This window comes from Struthio camelus, chromosome W (assembly GCF_040807025.1).
Source record: "Struthio camelus isolate bStrCam1 chromosome W, bStrCam1.hap1, whole genome shotgun sequence".
Classification (NCBI taxonomy): domain Eukaryota; kingdom Metazoa; phylum Chordata; class Aves; order Struthioniformes; family Struthionidae; genus Struthio; species Struthio camelus.
The window spans coordinates 57,548,134-57,569,782 of NC_090981.1; the positions used below are offsets into that span (position 1 = coordinate 57,548,134).

Sequence of the window (21,649 nt, forward strand, 5' to 3'; positions counted from 1 at the left end):
AAGGGGTCAGCGTGACTGATGTTTCCTGGCAGCAGGAGGCTGCGCTTTGAGAGGGATATCCGCCTGTTGGTGTGGGAGAACAGGGCTCGAGGCAAATCGTGGAGAGGCCCAAACCGGAGGGCAGAACTAGATCGTGACGCTCGGGCGTCTCCAGGGGAGCCCCGCTTTTTTGGTGTCAGCCAGGAGACGGCGTGCTGCCACTCTTCTCTTTCTTCTGAGGGAAAAAGGAACAAACGCGGAGGAATCTGCCCGAGCCCTTCAGGAACTGATTGCCTATCATATTAATATCTGCTACTTTAGATTAGACAGCTGTCCCTGAGGAGGTGTTCAGTAACTGGTAATAGAAAATACAACCAGTGCGCAGGGTAAGCAGCTACCTGCAGACCTGCAGAAGACACTGATAAGCAATAGTGTGTGCACACGTGTGGACGCATACTTGTACATGTGCTTAGACTGCGTGGTTAGCATGAACCATGAGATGGACTCCATGGAGAAGTCAACATGGCTTCCCGAGTGCCAGGCAGGTAACGTGCCAGTTATGGTAGGGGTCATACTAGCGACATATTGCTATCAATGTGCACCTGATTGAAGGATGGTCAGTTTGGACTTTTGAGTTTCCTCCCCTAAGGCTGTGCGTCACTCACATCCCAAGGAAGAGCTGGAGATGTGGGAACGCAGCCCAGACCATGTGCGTTATCACTCCCAGCCCTCCAAAGCCAAGGAGGGTGTCCTTACAACTCCACTACCTGCCCCATAGCGAGGCCCAGAGCCTCTGTGCACGAATAAGGAAGGGAACCCCCCCCCCCACACACACACACATCTCCTAGTGTCCATACGAACCCACAAGGACTAAGCACACTCATCCATCTTGTCAAACTGCTTTAATATTTGGACATGAAGACAGGACAGAGCCATTCTGGCTGTGCACAGACAAGACACCCTTGAGCCACGGTGTAAGGCTGCAGGGTTTCCCTTCTCAATGGATGCGTGGATTTGGCCAAGACGCAGTTTAGCTGATGACGTCCAGAGCGTGCCAGTGGGGTGCACGTGTGGGGTAGGGAAGAGGGACGGGGGGCTCCCCAGGCAGCTCAGAGGTTGTTCAGCTCCAACAAGGTCTGGTCCAGGACCTGGTGGATGCCAACGTTCTCCTCTTTGGCACTGGCCAGACTCTCTGTGAACACAAGGGACACACAGCCACACACAGCCACCGTGCGCACACAGACACAGGCCAACCGCACCCAGGCACAGACAGACCCACGCACACAACACCAAGCACAGACACACGCACACAAATGGACATTTCAGTACGGCAACAGCGTCCAACAGAGCGGGGCATCCCTGCGGAGCAGAGCCTGCGCAAGGGATGAGGCCAGCCGCTCTGGGACCCGCCAGGGTGGCCAGGCTAGCTGGGCCGGTTTCTGCTCTTCAGCTTCTCTCATCTTCCCATCGCGCCCGGTGGCCCTGGGTGCGCTCACCGGCGAGCCACGCGACATAGCCTCACGCAGCCCCGTGCTGGGGTGCCCCATCTCCACCAAACGTCCTACCCCCGGTCTTCACTACTGTTGCCGGCTGGCTACGGACATGTGTGCAAACCCTCAGCCAGTGAAAGAGGAGAACCAGTGCCTGCTCCATAACCCAGCGGTGCTCCGTGAAGAACAGGAGGGAGACAGCAGCCCGGGAGGATGGGCAGAGAGACAGCACAGAGAAAGAGCAGAGCTAACGAGGCTGCAGGGACGAGCTCCGCCGGCCAGAGCCTCCCTCGGCTCTCACTTCCCAACTGCATCTTCCGAGAGAGAGATGGGGATGGGACCTGGAGGTCTGCCAGCCAGGCCCCTGCCCTGCTACCCCAGCCCCATCTCCCAGCGCTCCCAGCTGGGCTCTGCCCCCCACCGCCCCGTCCCCCTCCCCAGGCCTGGGGCCGCGGGGTGCTGCCTGGTCCCCAGCTCTGTCCCAGCTCTCCTGGCAGGGAGGCCCTGCTCGGAGGGGAATCCTCCCTGCACCGTTTGGGATGACGAGGGTAACCAGGAAGAGGCTGGCCACCTTAGGGGGTCCCTCAGCCCCAGGGAGGAGGGGAGGAAGGCAGCGATACACAAGGCATCACGTCCCTCCCTAGCAGGGCCAAGCTGATGCCAGGGGACAGCCATCACGGCATGGGTGTCCCAGGACATTGTGAAAACCCTCCTTCCTCTCGCAAGGAAAACCGATCAGCTACGGAGGGGCTCTCCAGCACCCCCGAGCAGGGCGGTTACCCCAGGGTGGGAAGCTGAGGCCTGGCTAGCCCTGCTTCATGCACCGCTTAGCTGCAGCAGGGAGAGGACAGGGAGTCCCAGCCCTGACCCAGCCTGGCCGAAACAGGGTAAGGGAGCAGCTGGGGCCCGGGAGCATCCCCTGCAGGGCCTGGGGGGACGGGGAAGCAGAGACCACGGCAGCCCCGCGGTCACGGGCCGCGTGGCGGGAGCAGGCATGGGCTGTGGCCAGGGAGCTTTCCGCAGCTCAGTTGTTAAGTTCGGTAAGGATGACCCGCAGCTCGTTAGTGAGAACGCGGTTTTTCTCGGCCTCCTGCCTTGAGCGCTCTAGAGACAACGGAGACATCAGCGCAGCAGAGGGGAAGAGAGAGAGAAAGGAGAATTAGCGAAGAGACAGCAGTCCCGAGCGAGAGACCTCGGCGGGAACCCCGCGGCGTTGGTGGCCCAGCGGGCAGCGGCGATGAGCTGGGACCGGCAGGAGGAGGCAGCAGGTCCCAGGGCAGGGCCGGGGCCGGGGGTCCGTCTGTTTGGGGAGGGGCGGTGGGGCAAGGTACGACGTCGAGGAGGAGGAGGAGGAGGAGGATCCACGGAAGCTGGGACCCCGTTAGGGCCAGGAATCGCTGCTGAAGGGCAGGGTCAGCCCTTTCGACAGGGAAGGGTGATGCGAGATGCCAGGGCTGCGGAACCGCTGTTTGCGGGCCGCGTCTGAGAGCGCGGGTGGGGAAGGGGCAGGAGCAGGTCTAACCCTATTTCAGGCCACAAGAGTGATGGAGAGCAGGTCTTGGAAGGAGGCAAAAGATGAGGAAAGCTGTGCCCGAGAGCCGGAGGGGTGCTGGGGGGGGGGGGTCATCGCCCCCAGGCGAAGGCACAAAGGGCCCCGTCACGCTCCGCCTCGCAGCGCGGGAGCCGCTCTGGGCTCCACCTGAGGCGGTCCCGGCGCTCCCGCGGCTGCGAGCTGCGTGCCACCACCTCCTACCGCCCGCCCGGCTGCCGGCACCGGCGTGAGACAGGCAGGAAATGAGGGATGAGAGTGGAAAACCAGAGCAGCATGAAGAAAACAAAGGAGAAACCGAGGAGAGAAAACGCTTTATTGAGACCAACTCAGTTACCCGGAGGGACAGAACAGAAAAGAAAAAAAAAAGTCATGAAATGCAAACTGAACAGCGATGTGCAAAGGACAGACGGGAGGCGGGGGCGAGGGAGGGAGCGGGGGGCTGCCTGCCTGCCTGGGGAAGGGCTGCCCGCGTGGCCTGACTCCCCCCCTCTCCATCCCTGGGGAATGAGCCCTCCCCGCTCTGGCCGTGGGGACGCTGCATCCCCTCCGGCAGCCCCATGCCCGGGCTCAGAAAGCAGCACGGGGGCGGCTTTGCTGGGGAGATGTGGGGGGCAGGCAGCCCCCCCCCCCCAGCCCTGGAGCTTGGTTGCAGCGCTGAGGCCCCCCTCCCGCTCCCCGGCGGTGGCGGCCGAGGAGGACAATGCTGGAGCTAAGGGGTCCTTGGCCCAGCTCTGCCCCTTTCCCATCCTGCAACCCATCGCTGGGCAGTGCCGGGACACGGGCGCAGCGATGGGGAGAGCCCCACAGCCCCCCACCCCCCTCCGCCCCTCTCTGTCTGCCACAGGAAGCATCTGCACCCTCGGGAAGGCCACCCCCTGCCCAAAACCTGCACCTCACGGGCAACCGCTCGCCCAGCTCGCGGGCGCCCAGGAGGGATGCGACTGCCCCCCATCCCCACGTCTCACCCCTAAGCAGCTAGACCTTCGTCTCCTCCCAAAGAGGGACGGTTTGGGATCCAGCCAGGCTGGCTCCCGCCCCAAAGGGGTCGTGCCGAGGAGGGACAGAGGTAGGACAGCGGGGCAGGAGGAGCCGTGGGGCAGGCAGGGCAGGCGTGCAGCGAGCGGGGAGGGGGGTGGTGGGCAGGGGGTGGCGCGGTGCTGGTGGCCGGCGGGGGCTCAGAGGGAGGTGATGTCGTTAAGCGCATTGTCCAGCTCCTCGCTGATGGCTTTGTACTTCATCTTCTGCGCATACACCTCGTCTGCAGGCGAGGGGTGGGCAGGGGGGCGGTGGAGCAGGGCGGGGGGCCGGCGGCAGAGAGAGAGAGAGTGGCGGTGAGCGGGGGGCCGCGGTGGGGGCGTGCGGGTGCGGCGCCGTGCACGGTTCGCAGGGGGCAGACGCGGCCGTCTTCCCGACCCGTGGCGTCCCGGTGCCAGGGGGGGATGGGGGCCACGGCACCCCGTGGCTCTTCCTCCCCGCGGCATCCCGGCCTTCCCCTGTCCCGGGGAGCTGTGGCCACCCCACACCCTGGGCCACCCATCCCAGCGCACCTGCGGGGTGCTTTGTCCTCACCCCGGCTGTGCCCCATCCCTCCCCAGATGGCCACTGCGGAGCACCCCAGGCCTTCCCAGGCCGCCTGTGCTCCCCACGCGTGAGGGAAGCGGGGCAGGCAAGGACATTTTACCTTCTAAATCATCGATGGTTTTCTCCAGCTTCGCCACAGACCGCTCGGCAAACTCTGCTCGGGTCTCAGCCTGCAGGGGTACAGGGGAGAGAGGATGAGCTGTAGATCTGTGGGGCACGATGGAGGTGTTTTCGGACAGCACAGGCTGCACCGGACCCCAAACCTGCCCCTTCTGCATCTCCTCCCAGAAGCCCACACCTAGGCTCCTTGGTGGAGCTGGCGAGCACCTGGATTAGCCTCCCATGGTGGGGTTCAAGAGATTATTCTGACTTTGTTTTGGGGTACTGGAAGCACGGGCAGGGTTGGTGGTGCCCTCCATGTCAAGGGCTCCTGTGCAGCCCGTGGGAGCCAAGCCAACGATGCTGCTTCACGTTAGACTGATCCTAGGAAGAGCAGGACCCGCAAAGACCAGCCTCAGCCCCGCTGAGCCTGGGGATGCAGCAACTGTACACAGACGTGCGAGTCGAGGCCACACATGCCCTAAAGACATGCAAACATCAGCGAAAAGAAGGGAACAAGGGGCCTGCAGACCTCTAAACCCTAAATTAGCAGCAGATACCTCAAAGGAGGCATCTGGACAAAGTGCCTTCTTGCTGGGCATCCCATTTATCCTCATCTGTCCTGTTGAAAGTGGAGAGCCGTTCAGAGACCACACACTTCACAGCTCATGCGTGCAACCAGTGCTACACGGATCACCGCTAACCGAATGTGGCTTGAAGTGCAAGTGTGCAGGGCATGAGCTACTGCCAGCCCACGTCGCCGGAGTGGGACACCAGGTACGCTTCCCCGGAGAAGGGGGGGCTGGAAGGGGACTTTTTGCAGGGCAGCCACTCAAGTGCTAAGGTCAGACTAATGCACTAATGCTCTGCCTGGCCTACAGCCTTTTTTCCCAGTCTTTGCAATAACCTCCAAGATGTCTTCCAGTCTAAATTGACCACTGCCTCATGCCTTTTCCAGCACTCCGTTTCTTTGCTTTACCAAAGGCTGAGCTGGCGCCGTGGGAGCAGAGGTGAGTGGTGCACCAGGAGCAGGGCGCAGCACGGCGGGACCGTGCCTGCCTCTGCCAAGGGGATCCTCCCCAGGGACACAACTATTGGCCCTCCAGAGGGTCCAGGAAGACCTCTCGAGGCCTGAGGGACCCTCCCGAGGGCAGAGGGGCCCTGCCAGAGCATCCCAGAGACAAGCGCAGGGCCTCCTGCCTGCCAACCCCTCTTCTGGGGTGCCCTGCCCCAAATCCCTTACCTCCTTCAGTTTTTCCCCTAGAAGCTTGATTTCCTCCTCGTACTTGTCCTCCTTGGTGGAATACTGCAGAGAGAGACGGCGCTCGTGAGCCAGGCGGCACGGCTGCGGCTGCCTGTCACCCCGGTCCCCTGCCAGACCCCATGCACAGCTGGCCCCTGTCCCAGCCCCAGCTCAGCCAGGTCCTACCTTGTCAGCTTGGGCCTCCAGGGACTTCAAGTTGTTGGTGACAATTTTCAGCTCTTCCTCTAGGTCACCACATTTACTACATCCCAAGCAGGGGCCATCAGGTGGGGGAGTGGGGACAGGGGCAGGCGAAGGACAGAGAAGAGCCGACAGAGCAGGTGCAGGGAAGGAGGAAAGAAAGAGAGAGAACAAGTTGAGAAAGGAGGAAAAAAACCCAGCAAACGCAGATGGAAGAGGAGCAGAGGCACCGTGCCGGTGAGCGGCAGCTGCTGGGACACATCCGTTCCTCGCGACTCCTCGGAGGGGCCGGTGCGCGGCCGGACCGCCTGCACGGACGCCGCTTCCGGAGGCGGAAAGCCACCAGTGTCCGGCAGCCGGGCTCCCGCCTCGCGGGAAGGAAAGCGGAGCGGATGGGGGAACGGCGTGGGAAGCGTCCCTTTGCCCTCCGCGCCGTGCACCGGCGCGCCCGGCCTGCCCCGTCCACGGGGCCCCGGCTCCAACATCTGCCGCTCGCCGGGCGAGGGGAAGGAAAGGTGAGGCTGTGGCCGAGGCAGCGGTGCGGAGAGGAGAGAGGCGGCTCGTGCGGTTCGAGAGACAGAGGCGGAGAGAGAGAGAGGGGGGCTGCCGCCCGGCTCCCCGCTCCCCTGCCGCAGTACCTCTTCCTCTGAGGCCATGAGGGATTTGAGAGTCTGGTCCATGGTCCGCAGCTCTTCTTCCAACTGCCTCACTCGGCTGCGGGTGGGAAGAGGGGGCACCCCGGGGTCGGGGGGCGCCGAGCAGAGAACAGGGTCAAGCGCGCTCCTGGCCGGCCGGCACCCACCCTGCCGACGCCGGCGAGCCCGGCGGCTCCCCTAGCGCCGACCTTGCCGGCGGCGCTGGCGGGGAAGGGGCGTCCGCCAACCTGCCCGGCTCACGCCCCGCGGGCAAGAGCTGCGTCGGACCGACCGGCCGCGAGCGCCGCCACTCACCTCTCCGCAACCTCTGCCCGCTCCTCCGAGCGCTCCAGCTCTCCCTCAAGGACAACCAGCTTGCGGGCCACCTGTCGGCAGGAGCAAAAGGCGCGTGTCGGCCCCGGGCGGTCCCAGCTCTGCCCCGGGTACCGCCGTCGCGGCCACGACGGGCCCGGGGCCGAGGGGCTGGGAGGCAGACGGCACTGCGGCGAGGGGGCGGCCGCGGGGAGCCTGGGGACAGCGGGGCACGGCGGCGGTGGGCAGGGGACAGGGCCGAGGGCGTGCATGGGAAGCGGCGCTCACCTCCTCGTATTTGCGGTCGGCCTCTTCGGCTATGTGCTTCGCCTCCTTCAGCTGCATTTCCTGGAGCTCCATCTTCTCCTCGTCCTTCATGGCCCTGTTTTCGATGACCTTCATGCCTCTGAGGAGAGTCCAAGCCAGAAGATGTTATTGCCTTGGCCAACGGGCCGTGGCCCAGCTCCTGCGCCTGGCTCCGCGCCTGCCACGCACGTCCCAGCCCGCCGTCCTCCGGCTCGGCGGACGAGGGGACGCCGGCACTCGCTGGCCACCCTGCGCGTTAGGGTCGTGGCAGGGATGCTCCTGCTCACAATCACAGCAGCCAGGCAACGAAGCTGGCCCCGAGCCCACCCTGGGGCCGTGTCCCAGAGCGAGAGGGTGCAGGCGCGGCGCCTCTCAGCCAGGCAGGTCCCAAACTGTCCCAGACTCATCGTCCAGCGGGGGAAAGACGTGTGCAGCGCCCGATGGGGGCTGGGAGCAATCTCTGCAGAAGCAGCCTGACAGTCTGGCAGCCTTCGGGAAACGCTAGAAAACTTCCCGTAGCGAAGCCGTTTCTCATTTAGGGGCGACGCTCAGAAACGGAGCGATGCAGCCCCCGAGCAGCCTGCGGCAGGGACGCACCGCGGTCCCAGCGCGGGAGGGACGCTGCAGCTGGGGTGGCGGGGCCGTCCCGCGGGGCCCAGACGGGCCAGCGCAAAAAGACTTTTCTCCGCTAGCTCGCATGCTGCTGGTCGTTGAGGAAACACGTCACATCAGGAGCGTGACGACGTGGCCGGGGACTGGCTTTGGTTACTGCCTGGTATTTACGCGAGCATCAGACCACGTTTTTCAGGACTTTAGGAGCGGCCTGGAAATTGCGGAGAGCGCGCTTATTGGGGGAACCGCTCTGTGTTGTGGCCTTGCTCTCTCCCTCGGGGGTCTGCAGGAAGACCGACCCAGTCCCCTGAAGGTCGGTTCAGGGAAGCTCTCTCCAGGCTTGACCGCGGCGAGCGGGATCCTGAGGGAGATGCGTTCGACGCTCAGCCCTCGCAGCGCGGGGCCGCAGGCTCCCGGCAGCCGGACTCCCGCCCGGCCCCGAATCCCAGACCCCTCCCGAACCCCTACAGCGAAGCCAAGGGCGAAGGGGGCTGCCTGCGACCCAGGGCCGCCCGTCCCCTCCCGTCCCGGCTGCGTCGCACCTCTCGCTCTCATCAGCCGCCTTCTCGGCCTCCTCCAGCTTCTGCAGGGCGGTGGCCAGGCGCTCCTGGGCTCGGTCCAGCTCCTCCTCCACCAGCTGGATGCGGCGGTTCAGAGAAGCCACTTCGGCCTCGGCCTGGGGGAGAAGAAAGGCCGCGGTCACCCCTTGCCGCAGCGGCGAAGGGCTGAGAGACGCCCAGGCTGCCCGCGGCGGCCACCCCTGCCGCTACCGAGGCGCGAGCGCTGCCCGGGGAAGCTGGGGAAGGTGCAAGCCGCTGCCCCGGGGAGGGGGGGACACCCTGCCCCCCCCCCAAGGGCTGAGCTGGGGGCAGCGCAAGCACCGAACGGCGGGGGGGGGGGGGCTGCCAGGCGGGAGCGTGCGCCCCCAACGCCGGGGGAGCCCTGGGGCGCCGGCTGCCACCCAGACACGCGCCCTGCCCTGCCTTCGAACCCCGCCGAGCTCTTCGCTCGCCCTAACGAGTTCCAGAGGCTCATTACAAGACGCATATGCTTACGCGTATATTTATAAGCGTAGAAGGCACTTTCTGCAGTTACTTTTGCGTTTGCTGTTGAGCAAAGACCCCTTCGGCCCGCGCCGACCCGTGCCCCAAGCGCCCGTATTTCTAAGCACAACAGGATTGTCTCCATCCCGCCTTCCGCCCCGAGCACCCTGCCGGCTGCTTGGTTGCTCGCGACCACACAGCCCGGGCCCAAGCGCCCCTCGCGGCGGGCGCCAGCCCCGGGCGGCCCTGCTCGACGCTGCCGGCCCCTGCGGCGCTCGCCCGGCGCGGCCAGCCCCGGCCCCACGGAGACAAGAGGCGCCCTTCCCTGCTCGGGGAGCCGGAGCGGCCGCGCTGTCACGGGGATGGTATTTGGGGTTTGCAGAGCGGTGAGTAAAGGAGCAGGAATGCCCCGCGCGCGTTCGCTCCCGAAAAGGAGACGGGAGCCACTCGCGGATTTCCTGTTTATGGAGGCCGCAGCGGAGCGAGCCGAGAGGCTCTGCGGCGGGAGACCCGCGCCGGCGGCAGGCACGGCCGAAGCCTAGCGCGGCCCCCGCCAAGCCCCCCTAGCGCGGCGGCGGCGGGGACAATGGAGCGAGTCGCCCTCGGCGCCCGGCCAAGCCGGGGCCCGCGGGAGCGGGGCGCCGGGCGTTCCCAGGGTCCCCGCGGTGCCAGCCGGCCCGGCCCGAGCCGCAGGGCCCGGGAGCCACGGCCCTGGCCCCGCGCCAGCCCCTCGCCGCCTGGCCCCGCGCTCTTTCCATCCGGGAAGGCTTCCTGCTCCCGCCGCGGCCGGGAATCGCTGCCTCAGCAGCTCCCGGCACGGGGCGTTTGCAGCGGGGCAACAACAGCCCCGCGAGCGAGGGATGGGCAGCAACGAGACGACACCGCGGGGAGCAGCCCTGCGCCCCGGCACACCCCAGGGATAGTCACCCCGTTTTTTCCCCAGGCTGGGACAGGCCTGGCCGGCCGCAGCTCCCGGGTGCCGTCCCCGGCTGGCCTCGCGCGCCGCCGCCGCCAACGTCCCCGGGGGACACGCAGCACGGAGCGGGGCTGTGTCAGCACGGGGCCAGGCCGGCCCTGCAACGCCTCGCCGCTTACGGGGATGCCGCCGGACCCACCTGGGCCGCCCCTGCTCCCGCAGGGGTTTTTTTTTGTTTGTTTGTTTTATTCCCCCCCCACCCCTCACCCTGGGGAAGGGGCCCCGACGCGGGGGAGAGCCGCGCCTGGCCGGACGCTCGGGAACACGAGCTCCGCGGCAGCGTCGGCGGAGCGGGAACACGATCCGCGCCGGCAGGAAGGGGCCGTTTCCTCTGCCTGCGGCCCTGGTGCCAACAGCCCCGGCGCCGCACCCAGCTCCGCCGCCCCTGATAGCGGGAGGATGTTGCAGGAGCGCAGAAGGCATCGGAAAAAAAAACAAAACGGACAGGAAAAAAAATAACCAAACCCCCCCCCAAAGCCTGCAACAAGCCGGAGCCTGGAAACGCCGCGTCCCGCTGCCGCAGAGCGGGAGGGTCAGCCCCCAGCAGCGCGGCGGGGCGGCTTGCCCCCGCCGAGGGACGCTCACGCGCCCCCCGACGCAGAGCCGGCGCGACGCCAGGCGACAGCCCGGGCGCGGGAGTTTCAGCAGCGCGTGCCGCCGGCCGGCGAGGCGCAGCGATCCTCTCCCGGCATCCGTGCGAGCCCAAGGGGGGCGGCGAGCCGCCTCCGTCCCGAGCCCGGCCTCTCACCTGGCAGCGCGGCCGGGCCTCGCGCCGCCCCGGCAAGCTCCGGAGAAGCTGCGGGGACTCAGCGCCCGGCCCCGGCACGGCCCGGGCAGCACCCACCTTTCTGCCGGCGGGCTCTCGACGGGGCCGCGGCGCTGCCCGGAGGCGCCAGCCCCGCCACGGCCGGCTTCTCCCGCAAGCTGCCGGGGCGATGCCGGGCGGCCGCCCCGGCGGCTCAGCCCCCCAGCACGGGGACGGGCGCCTGTGCCGCGACCCACCGGCCGCTACCTGCCCCCCGCGCCGAGGCCGCCGGGCTCCTGCCTCTCCCCCCGGGCCCGGCGGGAGATGCCCCTTGCCGGTGCAAGGGAGGCGAGCTGCGGCGCGGCCGGCCCCGAGCAGGTAACGCCGCTCCGGGGAGACGAGGCCGAGGAGCAGCCCCGGAAGCGAGCGGCGGCTGCCCAGGCCCGATAGCGGCGGCGGCAGCGGGACGACATCCGCCCCCAGCGCCGAGCGAGCCGGGGCGGCCAACGCCCGCGGCGGCCCGGGCAGGGCGGGGGGCTGCGCCGGGGGGGCACCGGCACGGCTCGGGGGCTGGCCGGGGGGGGGGGGCACCGGGAAAAGATGCCGCTTATGCCACAGCCGGGTCGGGCCCGGGTCGGCAGCGCCCTGCCGCCTCCGCGGGGGCCCCGCCGCCGCCTCCGCGGCTTTCCCAGGCGCTGCGAGCGGGCGGCCTCGCCGCGGCGGCCCCGGGGGCGGCCAGCCCCCCCCCCCCCGGCCCCGGCCAGGGCCTTACCCGCTCGCGGGCCTGCCGCTCGGCATCGGCCTCCCGCTGCAGGTGCTCGGCGCGCTCCTCCGCCTCGTCGGCCACCTGCTGCAGGCTCTGGATCTTCTTCTTCACGGCGTCGATGGAGCTGATGCCGGCCATGGCCCCGTGGCGGCGGGGGAGCGCAGGGGAGGCCGCGCCGCCGAGCCCTTTGTGGGAGCCGCGCTGGCTCGGGCAGGAAGCGCTCAGGCGGCGGCCGCTCCCGCCGCCCGCCCTGCCTCCATCCCTTCCTGCTCCTCCTCCTCCTCCTCCTCCTCCTCCTCCTCCTCCTCCTGCTGCTGCCACCAACCCGACCTGGGCCTGCCACGCTCCCCTGGGCAGGATGCACGGTGCTCCCCCATGCATGGCACAGCGGCCCCTAGGCAGGGTGCACGGGACCCCCACCAGGCAGGGCGCACGGTGCGCTCCCAGGCAGCGTGCACAGTGCCTCCCCTAAGCAGGGTGCACGGTGCCCCCCACCAGGCAGGGTGCACAGTGCCTCCCCTAAGCAGGGTGCACGGTGCCCCTTCACCAGGCAAGATGCACGGTGCCCCCCCCCCCCCGGGTACATTTTCCTCCTGCCCAAGCAGGATGCACGATGTGCCCCTAAAGGCAGGGTGCACAGTGCCCCCTTGAGGCTGCCCTCCAGGCAGGGCGCAAGGTCCCACCCCTGGGTAGGGTGCACCGTGCCCCCCGTCAGGCTGCACGCCCCATCAGGGTGCATGGTCCCGGCCAGCTCCACCGGCCGGCTGGGAAGGAGCCCAGGCAGGTCTTTTCCTGGGAGAAAGGAGCCCGGGGAGCGCAGGCTGGCATGGCGTGGGGCCCTGTGAGCCCCTGCGGGCGCTCCCCAAGCTCCATCCCCCACCCCTGTGCAGGGCTGGGGGGGCTCTCCGTCTTTTGCCCAGAGGGGCCACGGGCAGTTCAATGAGTGCCATGGGGCAGAGCCTGCTCCTGGCAGCTGCACAGGGACCAGAGGCCGAATACCGGTCCCCGCAGCTGTCCCGCTCAGCCCCTCTGCACCCGTGGGGCTTGCAGAGCCCTGGTGCACCCCACAGCGCCTGGGGGCTCTGCCTCCGGGGGAAGCTCCCCCCCCTAGAAGCGCACTGTGCACCCTGCTTGGGGGGGGCACCGTGCACCCTGCTCTGGGGGTCACCGTGTGCCCTGCCTAGTGAGGGGTGCTGTGCACCCTGCGTGGGAGCACAACGTGCACCCTGCCCCGGGGGTCACTGTGCACCCTGCCATGGGGGTCACTGTGCACCCTACCTGGTGAGGGGTGCCATGCACCCTGCGTGGGAGCACAACGTGCACCCTGCCCTGGGGGTCACTGTGCGCCCTGCTGGTGGGGGGCCCCGTGCACCCCTCTTGGGGAGGAACATCAGGGACATCCGGCAGGAGGGTATGCACTGGCATCCCTCAGTCCTCTGCTGAGGAGCTCCGACAGCTCCGGGGCAGCCCGGCTGCACTTCCCGCCTGCCTCCTGGGACACCAGGTCCCGGGCCGACCCCGGCAGCTGCCCTTGGAGCCCCTGGAGACAGGAAACGGCGGCACAGGGGCGGCTCTGCTGGGCACCACCGGCCTCAGCCCCGCTGCCGGCCCGGCGACAGCGCGGATGCTTCGGTGCCGACCGCGCTGCCGCGCCAGCCCGGCAGCCTGCGCGGGACCCCTCGCTCGGGGCAGCGGGAGGCTCCTGGGCGGCAGAGGGGCCGTGGGAGCGGGCCGCGGGGCAGCTGCGGGCCAGGCGCCCCTTGGGTGCCCGGGGCCGGCGGCGGGCGCCTCCTGCGCTAGCCCCACCCCGGGATGCAGTCACTTCCCAGCAGAGCCCCGTTCCCTCCCACCGGCTCAGGGAATGGCCAAATAAGAGCAAAGTCGCAGCTTGGGAGAGCGCCGGGGCGGGAACTTGGGTGCAGCCTTCGGGATCGGGGCCTGGGAATGCCAGAGCCTGCATTTCCTGGGGCGCGCGCTGCGCCCCGCCAGCCCCTCGCAGCTGCACCCTGGGGCCGGCGCCGCAAACTGGCGCCCCTCGGCGAGCGCCCGCCCGGGGGGCCGCGTAACCCACCCCTGTGAGCTGCTCCGGGGGCTTTAGCCTGCTCTTTTGCCTCGGCGCAGCCGGCAGCAGTGCTGCGCCTCGTCCCCGTGGAGGAGGTGACACGAGCCCGGACACTTAGCCCTGTCAGCACGTTCAGCTCCCGACGCCGAGACCTGGCAGCTCCCAACCTCCCGGACACGGGGGATCCCGTCCGGGCTGCAACACCGCCGGCGGGGCTCTGCGCAGCCCCCGTGCCGCAGGAGCTTGGACCCCCTGCGGGCTTGGACCGCGGATGCTCTCCCAAACACGCGTTTTGAATTTTCCTCTCCTGAACGCACATCCTGGGCCCTGCCTCCCTCGAAGGGGTTTGGGGCTCCCAGGCCTCTGCATCTGCTGCGACGGGACTCCCCTTCCCAAAGCCCGGGAGACTTTCGGAGCCGCTGGGAACGCTGAGCGGGGCAATACCCTCCCCGCTCCGGGGCAGGGAGCCCAGGACGGCGCCGCGCAGCCCCCTGCGACCCGCAAACTCTGCTGCGCGCCCTGTGTCCCCATAGCCAACGTCTTCCTGGTGCCGGCGCCTGCCCCTTCGTCCTCGCTCTGCGCCCGGGAGCGTCCCACCTGCGCTCGGAGGGACCCCGCACCGCCCTTGCCTCGGCCCAGGCCAGCGCCCATCCAGTTAGACCAGTACAAACCCTTGTACAGACACTGCAGCCGCTCTGCCCAGCCCAGAACAAATGTGCCTTTCCCGAGGATTTCCACTGTTTTCATTAATTGTTTCAGTATCTAATTAAATTGGAGTAGGCCCCTAAGATCAACAAGCAGAGCCAGAGCTTTCTCAGGACAAACTTCTGCAAACTTCTCCCAGGAGACTCAGTCCTGCCGCTGGCAGGGCCGTAAGCCCCCCTCGCCGCGGCCGCACAGCCCACGCAGCCCCCGCCGGACAGGCTGGGGCTGCTGCCGAAATCCCGGCTCTGCAGGCTGTGCCTTTTGCAGCCAGGGTCGCGCGTCCCAGGGTCGCCCCTTTCCCACGGCCGACCGCGCAAGGAGTCCCAGCGGAGCGCAGACGGAGGGGCATAGCACGGGCATCGGCTAAATCCTGCCGCCGGCGACCCTGCGCCTGCGGAGGTGCCACCCGGCCTGTGGCCTTGCCACGGGTGCCTCCTCGCCCCGGGGTCACCCTGCCCCTTCTCTGCATCTTTTGAAGTCCCGGAGGAACCAGTCGCCCCGGGAAATCCTGCTGCCGCTGCTCGTCCTTGTCTGCTCTCCCCTGTCCTTGGCGGCCACCTCGGAGATTTGACGCATCTCCCCCATTTAGCTCCCTAAACCAGCTGGGATCGAATTTTTGGTTCTCAGTCCTAAAAAGCCTGGCCCATGCCCCTGCTGGCCGCGCTCCACACGGCTCCCCTTCAGCTTCTCCTCCAGTTTCCAGGGTTGGTTTTCATCAGAGAAGGACTGGCTACCAAAAGGAGGATTTATTTATAGGGTGTCAAATACCCAGTGTGGCACCGCAGGTCGTTACACCCCGCGCCGCTCGCCGAGGCCGCGCACAGCTGTTCCACCCTTCACCCTGCGCTGCCACAAGCCACTTTCAGCACCTTCCTAACATCTCCCCGGCGGGATCCATTTCTCAGGAGAAACATCAGTCACAACACTAAATAAAACCGTCCCCGGCCGTGTCCTTCCCAGGGTGCCAGGCTGCACAGCGGCCCCCAAAAGGGTGGCCCCAGGTGCCCCAAGCATCCTTCCTCGCAACCAGTGCGCGCTGCCGCCCCGGTAGCTGGCCGTGGGCATGAGCTCCTTCTAATCCTCTGCTCCTTTCAGCTGCCCTGCAACAGGCCAACAAGTGCTGTGGAGCTTTTACTACAACCGTACCGGAGATGTGCACCCAGGGAACAGTGACCCACCTCGGGACGCTTGTCCCCGTTGGGTCTGGGGCGCAGGCAGCGCGGCGGGGCGCAGCGTGAGCCGGGCAGGCGGTGGCTCCGCTCTGCCGACGAAGCTGCGGCGAAGCCAGGAGGCACCACCGACTGTGCAAGTGGTGCCCGTCGCACCCCCCGCGCGCCCCCCACGCGCAGCCGGCCCCGGGCTGCTCCCTGCCCTGCATCTGCCACGGCTCAGCCCGGTTCAGTGTCAGCGTCCCAGGAATGGGATCCCGCCAGTCTTCCCCGCAGATGCTTTCCATATAAGGCTCCCCTCTTCCTTGGCCCCCCCGGGTCCGGCCCGCGCGCAGGGGAGGGGTTGCTGGCGAGCCTACGTACGTCTGTAGCTTTCTTCTCCGCCTGTTCCAGCTTCTCCTGTGCCTCCTTGACGGACTCGGAGTACTTCTCCACCTCATCCTCCGTGCCCTTCAGCTTCTTCTGCAGGCCCTGCTGTTCCTCCTCCAGCTGGGGAAGGGACAGGAGCACGGGGGTCAGGGGGGGCAAGGCACACAAGGCTGGAGGTCCTGGGGGTCCTGGCAATGCCCGCAGGGCTGAGGCGGGCAGCCACGCAGGCCAGGCCAGGGGCACGGTAAGGGAGCATACGGACACACTCACTCCGTCAACTTTGGGGCTGCAGGTCCTTGGGGAGCCCCAGGATCCCCAGGGCCAGAGCAGCCTCCAGCATCCCTGAGCCTGACAGGGACAAGGAGATGGTGGCCTCCTCCCCAGGCAGGGGGCTGCTGAGGTTCTCACTTTGGGGACAAAGCTCCGGAGGGCACTGAGAGGCCACTCTCTGTGCGGTTGGGACGGGAGCACGCTGTCCCCAAGGGTCTCTGTGGGAGAGGGATAAGGAGGTGGCAGGCAGGGATGGGCTGGTGCTGAATTGTCCCACCAAGGACACGGCGTGGCGTCTGGGGGGGACTGAGGTGGGCAGCAGGCTGGAGCGCAGGTTCCTGGGGCTGGGCACTGAGTGGGATGGGGTCTCCACAGTTGGACACGCAGAGGGGTAAGGCCCCCAGGGTTGCGTACCAAGAGGGGTGAGATCCCCAGGGTTGGCTACCATGTGGGGTGAGGTCCCCAGAGGTGGGCACCCCTAGGGTAGTAGTCTCCAGGGTTGGACTCCCAGTGGGCTGAGGTCTCCAGCGTTGGACACTCAGTGGGCTGTGATCCCCAGGGTTGGATACTGGGAATGGTGAGGTCCCCAGGGCTGGACACCCACCAGGGTGAGGTCCCCAGAGTTGGACACTGGGAAGGGTGAGGTCCCCCGGGCTGGGAACACAGCGGGGCAAAGTCCAGCCGGTGGGCACCCCTAGTGCAGTGGTCCCCAGGGCTGGACTGCCAGTGGGATGAGGTCCCCAGGGTTGGACACCGGGAGGGTTGAAGTCCCTAGGGCTGGATGCTGGGAGGGGTGAAGTCCCCAGGGCTGGGAACACAGCGGGGCAAGGTCCCAGGGGTGGACAGCCCTAGTGCTGTGGTCCCCAGGGTTGGACTCCCAGTGAGACGAGGTCCCCAGGGTTGGACACGGGAAGGGGTGAGGTCCCCGGGGCTGGGCACCGCTAAGTCGGGGGTGCCCAGGCCACGCTGGCGGGAGGGGGGTGGGAGTCGTGGGGGGCCCACCTGTTTGCAGCGGTCCTCCGCCTGCTTCTTGTCAGCCTCCGCCTGCTCGGCGCGGTCGATGGCGTTCTCCTTGTCCAGTTTCAGCATCTGCATCTTCTTCTTGATGGCCTCCATGGTGGCGGCGGCGGCGGCGGCGGCGGCGGCGGCGGCGGGGCGCGGGAGCGGCGGGGGCGGCGGAGCGGCGGCTCTGCGCCCCCCGCCCCGCCGCGCCGCCTAAGAGCCGGGGAGGGGCCGCGCCGGCACCTCCCCCGCCGCCCGCCAGCACCTTTTAGGGACAGGCTCGCCACCGGCCGCCGACGGCACCGGCCGGGGGGGCCGGGCACCCCGCCGCCGCCGCAGCCCCGGCACCCGGCTCGCGGGACGCCGCGGTGCCACCGGGCTGGCGGCACCTCTGGTGGCACTGCGTTAGGGGCAGCCTGCCCTGGGGACACCCCGGTGACACTGGGTTGGGGCACCCTGGTGGCACTGCAGTGGGGACACCCTGGTGACATTGGGTTAGGGGCAGCTGGTGGGTACTGCTCTGGGGACACCCTGGTGACACTGGGTTGGGGCAGCTTGGGGGCACTGTGCTGGGGACACTCTGGTGACACTGGGTTGGGGCAGCTTGGGGGCACTGTGCTGGGGACACTCTGGTGACACTGGGTTACAGGCAGCCGGGGGGCACCGCGGTGGGGACACCCCGGTGACATTGGGTTAGGGGCAGCTGGTGGGTACTGCTCTGGGGACACCCTGGTGACACTGGGTTACAGGCAGCCGGGGGCACCGCGGTGGGGACACTCCGGTGGCACTAGGTCAGGGGCAGCCGGGGGGCACCGCGGTGGGGACACCCCGGTGGCACTGGGTTAGGGGCACCCTGGTGGCACTGCAGTGGGGACACCCCTGGTGACATTGGGTTAGGGGCAGCTGGTGGGTACTGCTCTGGGGACACCCTGGTGACAATGGGTTGGGGCAGCTTGGGGGCACTGTGCTGGGGACACCCTGGTGACACTGGGTTACAGGCAGCCGGGGGCACCGCGGTGGGGACACTCCGGTGGCACTAGGTCAGGGGCAGCCGGGGGGCACCGCGGTGGGGACACCCCGGTGGCACTGGGTTAGGGGCACCCTGGTGGCACTGCAGTGGGGACACCCCTGGTGACATTGGGTTAGGGGCAGCTGGTGGGTACTGCTCTGGGGACACCCTGGTGACACTGGATTGGGGCAGCTTGGGGGCACTGTGCTGGGGACACTCTGGTGACACTGTGTTGGGGCAGCTTGGGGGCACTGTGCTGGGGACACTCTGGTGACACTGGGTTACAGGCAGCCGGGGGGCACCGCGGTGGGGACACCCCGGTGACATTGGGTTAGGGGCAGCTGGTGGGTACTGCTCTGGGGACACCCTGGTGACATTGGGTTAGGGGCAGCTTGGGGGCACTGCGCTGGGGACACCCTGGTGACACTGGGTTACAGGCAGCCGGGGGCACCGCGGTGGGGACACTCCGGTGGCACTAGGTCAGGGGCAGCCGGGGGGCACCGCGGTGGGGACACCCCGGTGGCACTGGGTTAGGGGCACCCTGGTGGCACTGCAGTGGGGACACCCCTGGTGACATTGGGTTAGGGGCAGCTGGTGGGTACTGCTCTGGGGACACCCTGGTGACACTGGGTTGGGGCAGCTTGGGGGCACTGTGCTGGGGACACCCCGGTGACTCTGGGTTGGAGCACCCCGGTGGCACTGTGCTGGGGACACCCCAGTGATAGTGGGCTAGGGGCAGCCCAGTGGCACTGCGCTGCAGACACCCCGGTGACACTGGGTTAGAGGTACCCTGGTGGCACTGACTGGGGACACCCCCAGTGACACTGGGTTAGGGGCAGCTGGGGGACACTGGATGAGGGGCAACCCGGGGGCGCTGCACTGGGGACACCCTGGTGGCACTGCACTGGGGACACCCCCGTGACACTGGGTTAGTAGCACCCTGGTGGCACTGCGCTGGGGCACACCCACGGGCTGGGATTGATTTGGGGACACCCACAGAGCTGGCAGCACCTCGTGCACGTCCCCGTCCCCCTCCCAGATCCCACCCTCAAACTCCCAGGCTTTGGCTCATCCGTGCGCCGTTCCTTGCTCTAACGGTGCTCCCGCTGCCCCGGCAGGGTCCCGCCAGCCTCCCCGGGCCGCAGGAGGGAGCTGGGCTGGCGTCCGCGGCCTGGCCCCCTCCCGCTGGCCCTGCAGCCCCCCGGCACCGCGCCGGCTCTCGCCCGCGCCACGTGTCCCAGGAAACCTGCACGCTGGTGGCGCCGGCATCCCCTTGCGAGGACACGGCGTGGGGCGGGCGCTCGCGCCGGGCACCGGCGGGCGGACGCGGAGGTGCGCTGCGGGACGGCGCATCCACGCCGGCGGCACCCCCGGCCACGCGCGGCCCAGCGCTTCCCCCCTCCTAAATAAACTACGTTCGACGGGCCAAAAAAATGCCAAGCTTTCAGATCCGGGATCCTCTAAAAATAAGCCGCGCTTTAATTAAACGCTCGTAAATGCTTCTGGCGCGTTCCCAGCTGCAGGGGTGGGCTGCCGGGGGGCCGGGGGGCGCCGCCGGAGCCCGGCCGGGCTGCTCGCCGCCCAGCCGGCGCTGGGGAGAGCGAGGAGGGGGAGCAGGGCGCGCGCTCCCCGCCGCCCGGTGCCGGGCGGCCCCGAAAGAGCTCCGAGAAGCGTTTCGGAGCCGGAGAAAGCGGCTTCGGAGGAGGCGAGGAGCGAGCTCGGCCCCCTGGTTTGTCAGCAAGGCGTAGCGGTGACGTGACCAGCGGCCGCAGCTCGCTCCCGGGGGACTGAGTGGCTGCTGGAGCTGCTGGAAAAACCCAGAAGAGCCACCGGCGGCCTCGGGAGCGCAGCTATTGACGCTGATGAGTTGGGCACGTATTTGAGCAAGGAGACTCGGTAACTGCCAGAGCAAAACGCCCAAGCGGAGGGGCAGCACCCGTCTCCGGCCGCTCTCAGACGAGGATGGATGGCTTTCCGAAACTCTGACCAACTCAGCGGGCTCAGCCTTGGGGGGACACACGCTGATCTGTGCAGCGGGAGCAGCCAGGCAGGATAACGGTGGCGGGGGAAGGTGTCCCACCGTGCTTGGGCCCTTGCTTTGCCCCCCGGAAGGATATGACCCCCACTGGCGGTTGCTCGGGTGTGCGTGCCGAAATTAAGTTGCCGGCGTTTCTGCCGCCTCCTCTGGGCTCTGGCCGGGCCCGGCGGACACGGCTGAGGGAGGCAGCCCGGCCGGGCCCCGGGCCGGCTCGGTAGCAGGGGGCCGGCCCGCTGCGGGGTCAGGCCGGCGCAGGCGGTCAGGGGACAGCTGGGAGGGCTGGGATTCCTGCAGGAGGCACAAATCCACCCGGGGGGCAGGCGCCGGCGGCCCCGGGGCGCTCCCCTCGCCCCCCGCTGCCGGGGCTCAGCGCCGGCCGGCCGGCCGAAGGCGCTGAAGGTGGTGGCCTCGCCGGGCCGGGCTAGGGGGGGCCCGAATCCCGCGGAGTGACGGGGCGGGAACAGGTGGGGAAGGGGCCGCGCGTCCGCCAGCTGCCGCCCGCTCCGGTCGGCCCCGAGGCCGGCTATTTCGGGGCGTGAGCTCAGCGCCGGCGCCCGGAGGGGCTCGGCCGCCCTCCCGGCACGGCGGCACGCCGAGCGCCGCTTCGCCGCCGGCACCCACCGCTGGCCCCGGGGGGCTCCGGGCGCCCCCCGGCAGGCGCGAAGCAGAGGCCGAGGCCGGGAGCTGGGAATATCGCCGGGGGCGGGTGGACGCCGCGGATGTTTTCGGCTGGCAGCAGGAACCGGGGGGCAGGCCAGGCCGGGAGCGCGAAGCCCCCCGGGACGCGCGGGGGCCTCACCGAGGCCCAAACCCCCCAGCGACAGCGGGTGCCCCCCCCCCCAGCAGCACCTGTGGGGCCGGCCACACGGCTGGCAGCGGGGGTCCAGCCCGCCGGGTGCCTGTTGCTGGACGTGCTTCGAATATTTTCCGTGCTGTCTAAGCACCCGCTCGCCGCTCCCCTCCCCCAGGAGCGCAGGCGCCGGCAAACCCGCCCGGCGCCGGCACCAGCACCCCCTTCCTCGGGGGGCTGCGCCGCCCGCCCGCGGCCAGCGAGCCGGGCACCGCTGGGGGGACCAGACACGGCAACGGCACGGGGATGGCTGTGCCGGCGACGGAAAACCCCAGCTGCGGGCACCCCTGCTCCCCGGCCGCCCTGCTCCGAGTTCAGCTCCCCCTCCACCCCCTGAAAGAGGCTGCGCTGCCAAGTCCTGTCCCATTTACAGCCCCTGTGCCGGAGCCAGCTTTTAACCCGCCGTGCAGCACAAGGAAAGGACCCGGCTGGCAAACCTCCCCTTGCCCCAGCCAGAGCCATGGCGCGCCGGCCGGAGGGATGCAGACAAGCCCGCCCGCAAGTCGATGCCCCCGGCTGCGGCTGGCCCCTTCCGCCAGCGCCGCGCGCCCCGGGCCGTGCCGGTGGCTGGGCCTGGAGTCAAACCTGCTCCCCGCAGCCAAACCGGGCACGTGGTGCAGCCCTGGCTGCGCCCG

General features: G+C 68.5%; 1 protein-coding gene across 12 annotated transcripts; it reads right to left on the reverse strand.

Annotated features, from left to right (window-relative positions):
* Positions 1 to 866: 866 nt before the first annotated feature.
* Positions 867 to 17,309, reverse strand: LOC104147808 (tropomyosin 2). Of its 12 annotated transcripts, none has more exons than XM_068925273.1 (9): positions 17,118 to 17,309; positions 15,840 to 15,965; positions 8,553 to 8,686; positions 7,381 to 7,498; positions 7,096 to 7,166; positions 6,784 to 6,859; positions 5,945 to 6,007; positions 4,703 to 4,772; positions 867 to 1,171 (listed from the first exon to the last, which is right to left on the reverse strand). In XM_068925273.1, the coding sequence occupies exons 1-9, from the start codon at positions 17,229 to 17,231 to the stop codon at positions 1,089 to 1,091; spliced, it is 855 nt and encodes a 284-aa protein (XP_068781374.1). In that variant the 5' UTR covers positions 17,232 to 17,309; the 3' UTR covers positions 867 to 1,088. The 12 variants fall into 12 exon arrangements, with proteins under 12 accessions (XP_068781374.1, XP_068781376.1, XP_068781370.1 ...); XM_068925275.1 differs by lacking the exon at positions 6,784 to 6,859 and adding an exon at positions 6,131 to 6,206 and having other exon boundaries at positions 17,118 to 17,288; XM_068925278.1 differs by lacking the exons at positions 867 to 1,171; positions 6,784 to 6,859 and adding exons at positions 2,372 to 2,573; positions 6,131 to 6,206 and having other exon boundaries at positions 17,118 to 17,294.
* Between the last annotated feature and the right edge of the window lie 4,340 nt (positions 17,310 to 21,649).

Coding starts and splice junctions, on each gene's coding strand:
- LOC104147808 (XM_068925273.1), bottom strand. CDS start 17,231: ATGGAGGCCATCAAGAAGAAGATGCAGATGCTGAAACTGGACAAGGAG. Junction 15,966..17,117: donor CGGAGGACCGCTGCAAACAG/GTGGGCCCCCCA, acceptor TCCCTTCCCCAG/CTGGAGGAGGAACAGCAGGG. Junction 7,499..8,552: donor GCGGCTGATGAGAGCGAGAG/GTGCGACGCAGC, acceptor GACTCTCCTCAG/AGGCATGAAGGTCATCGAAA.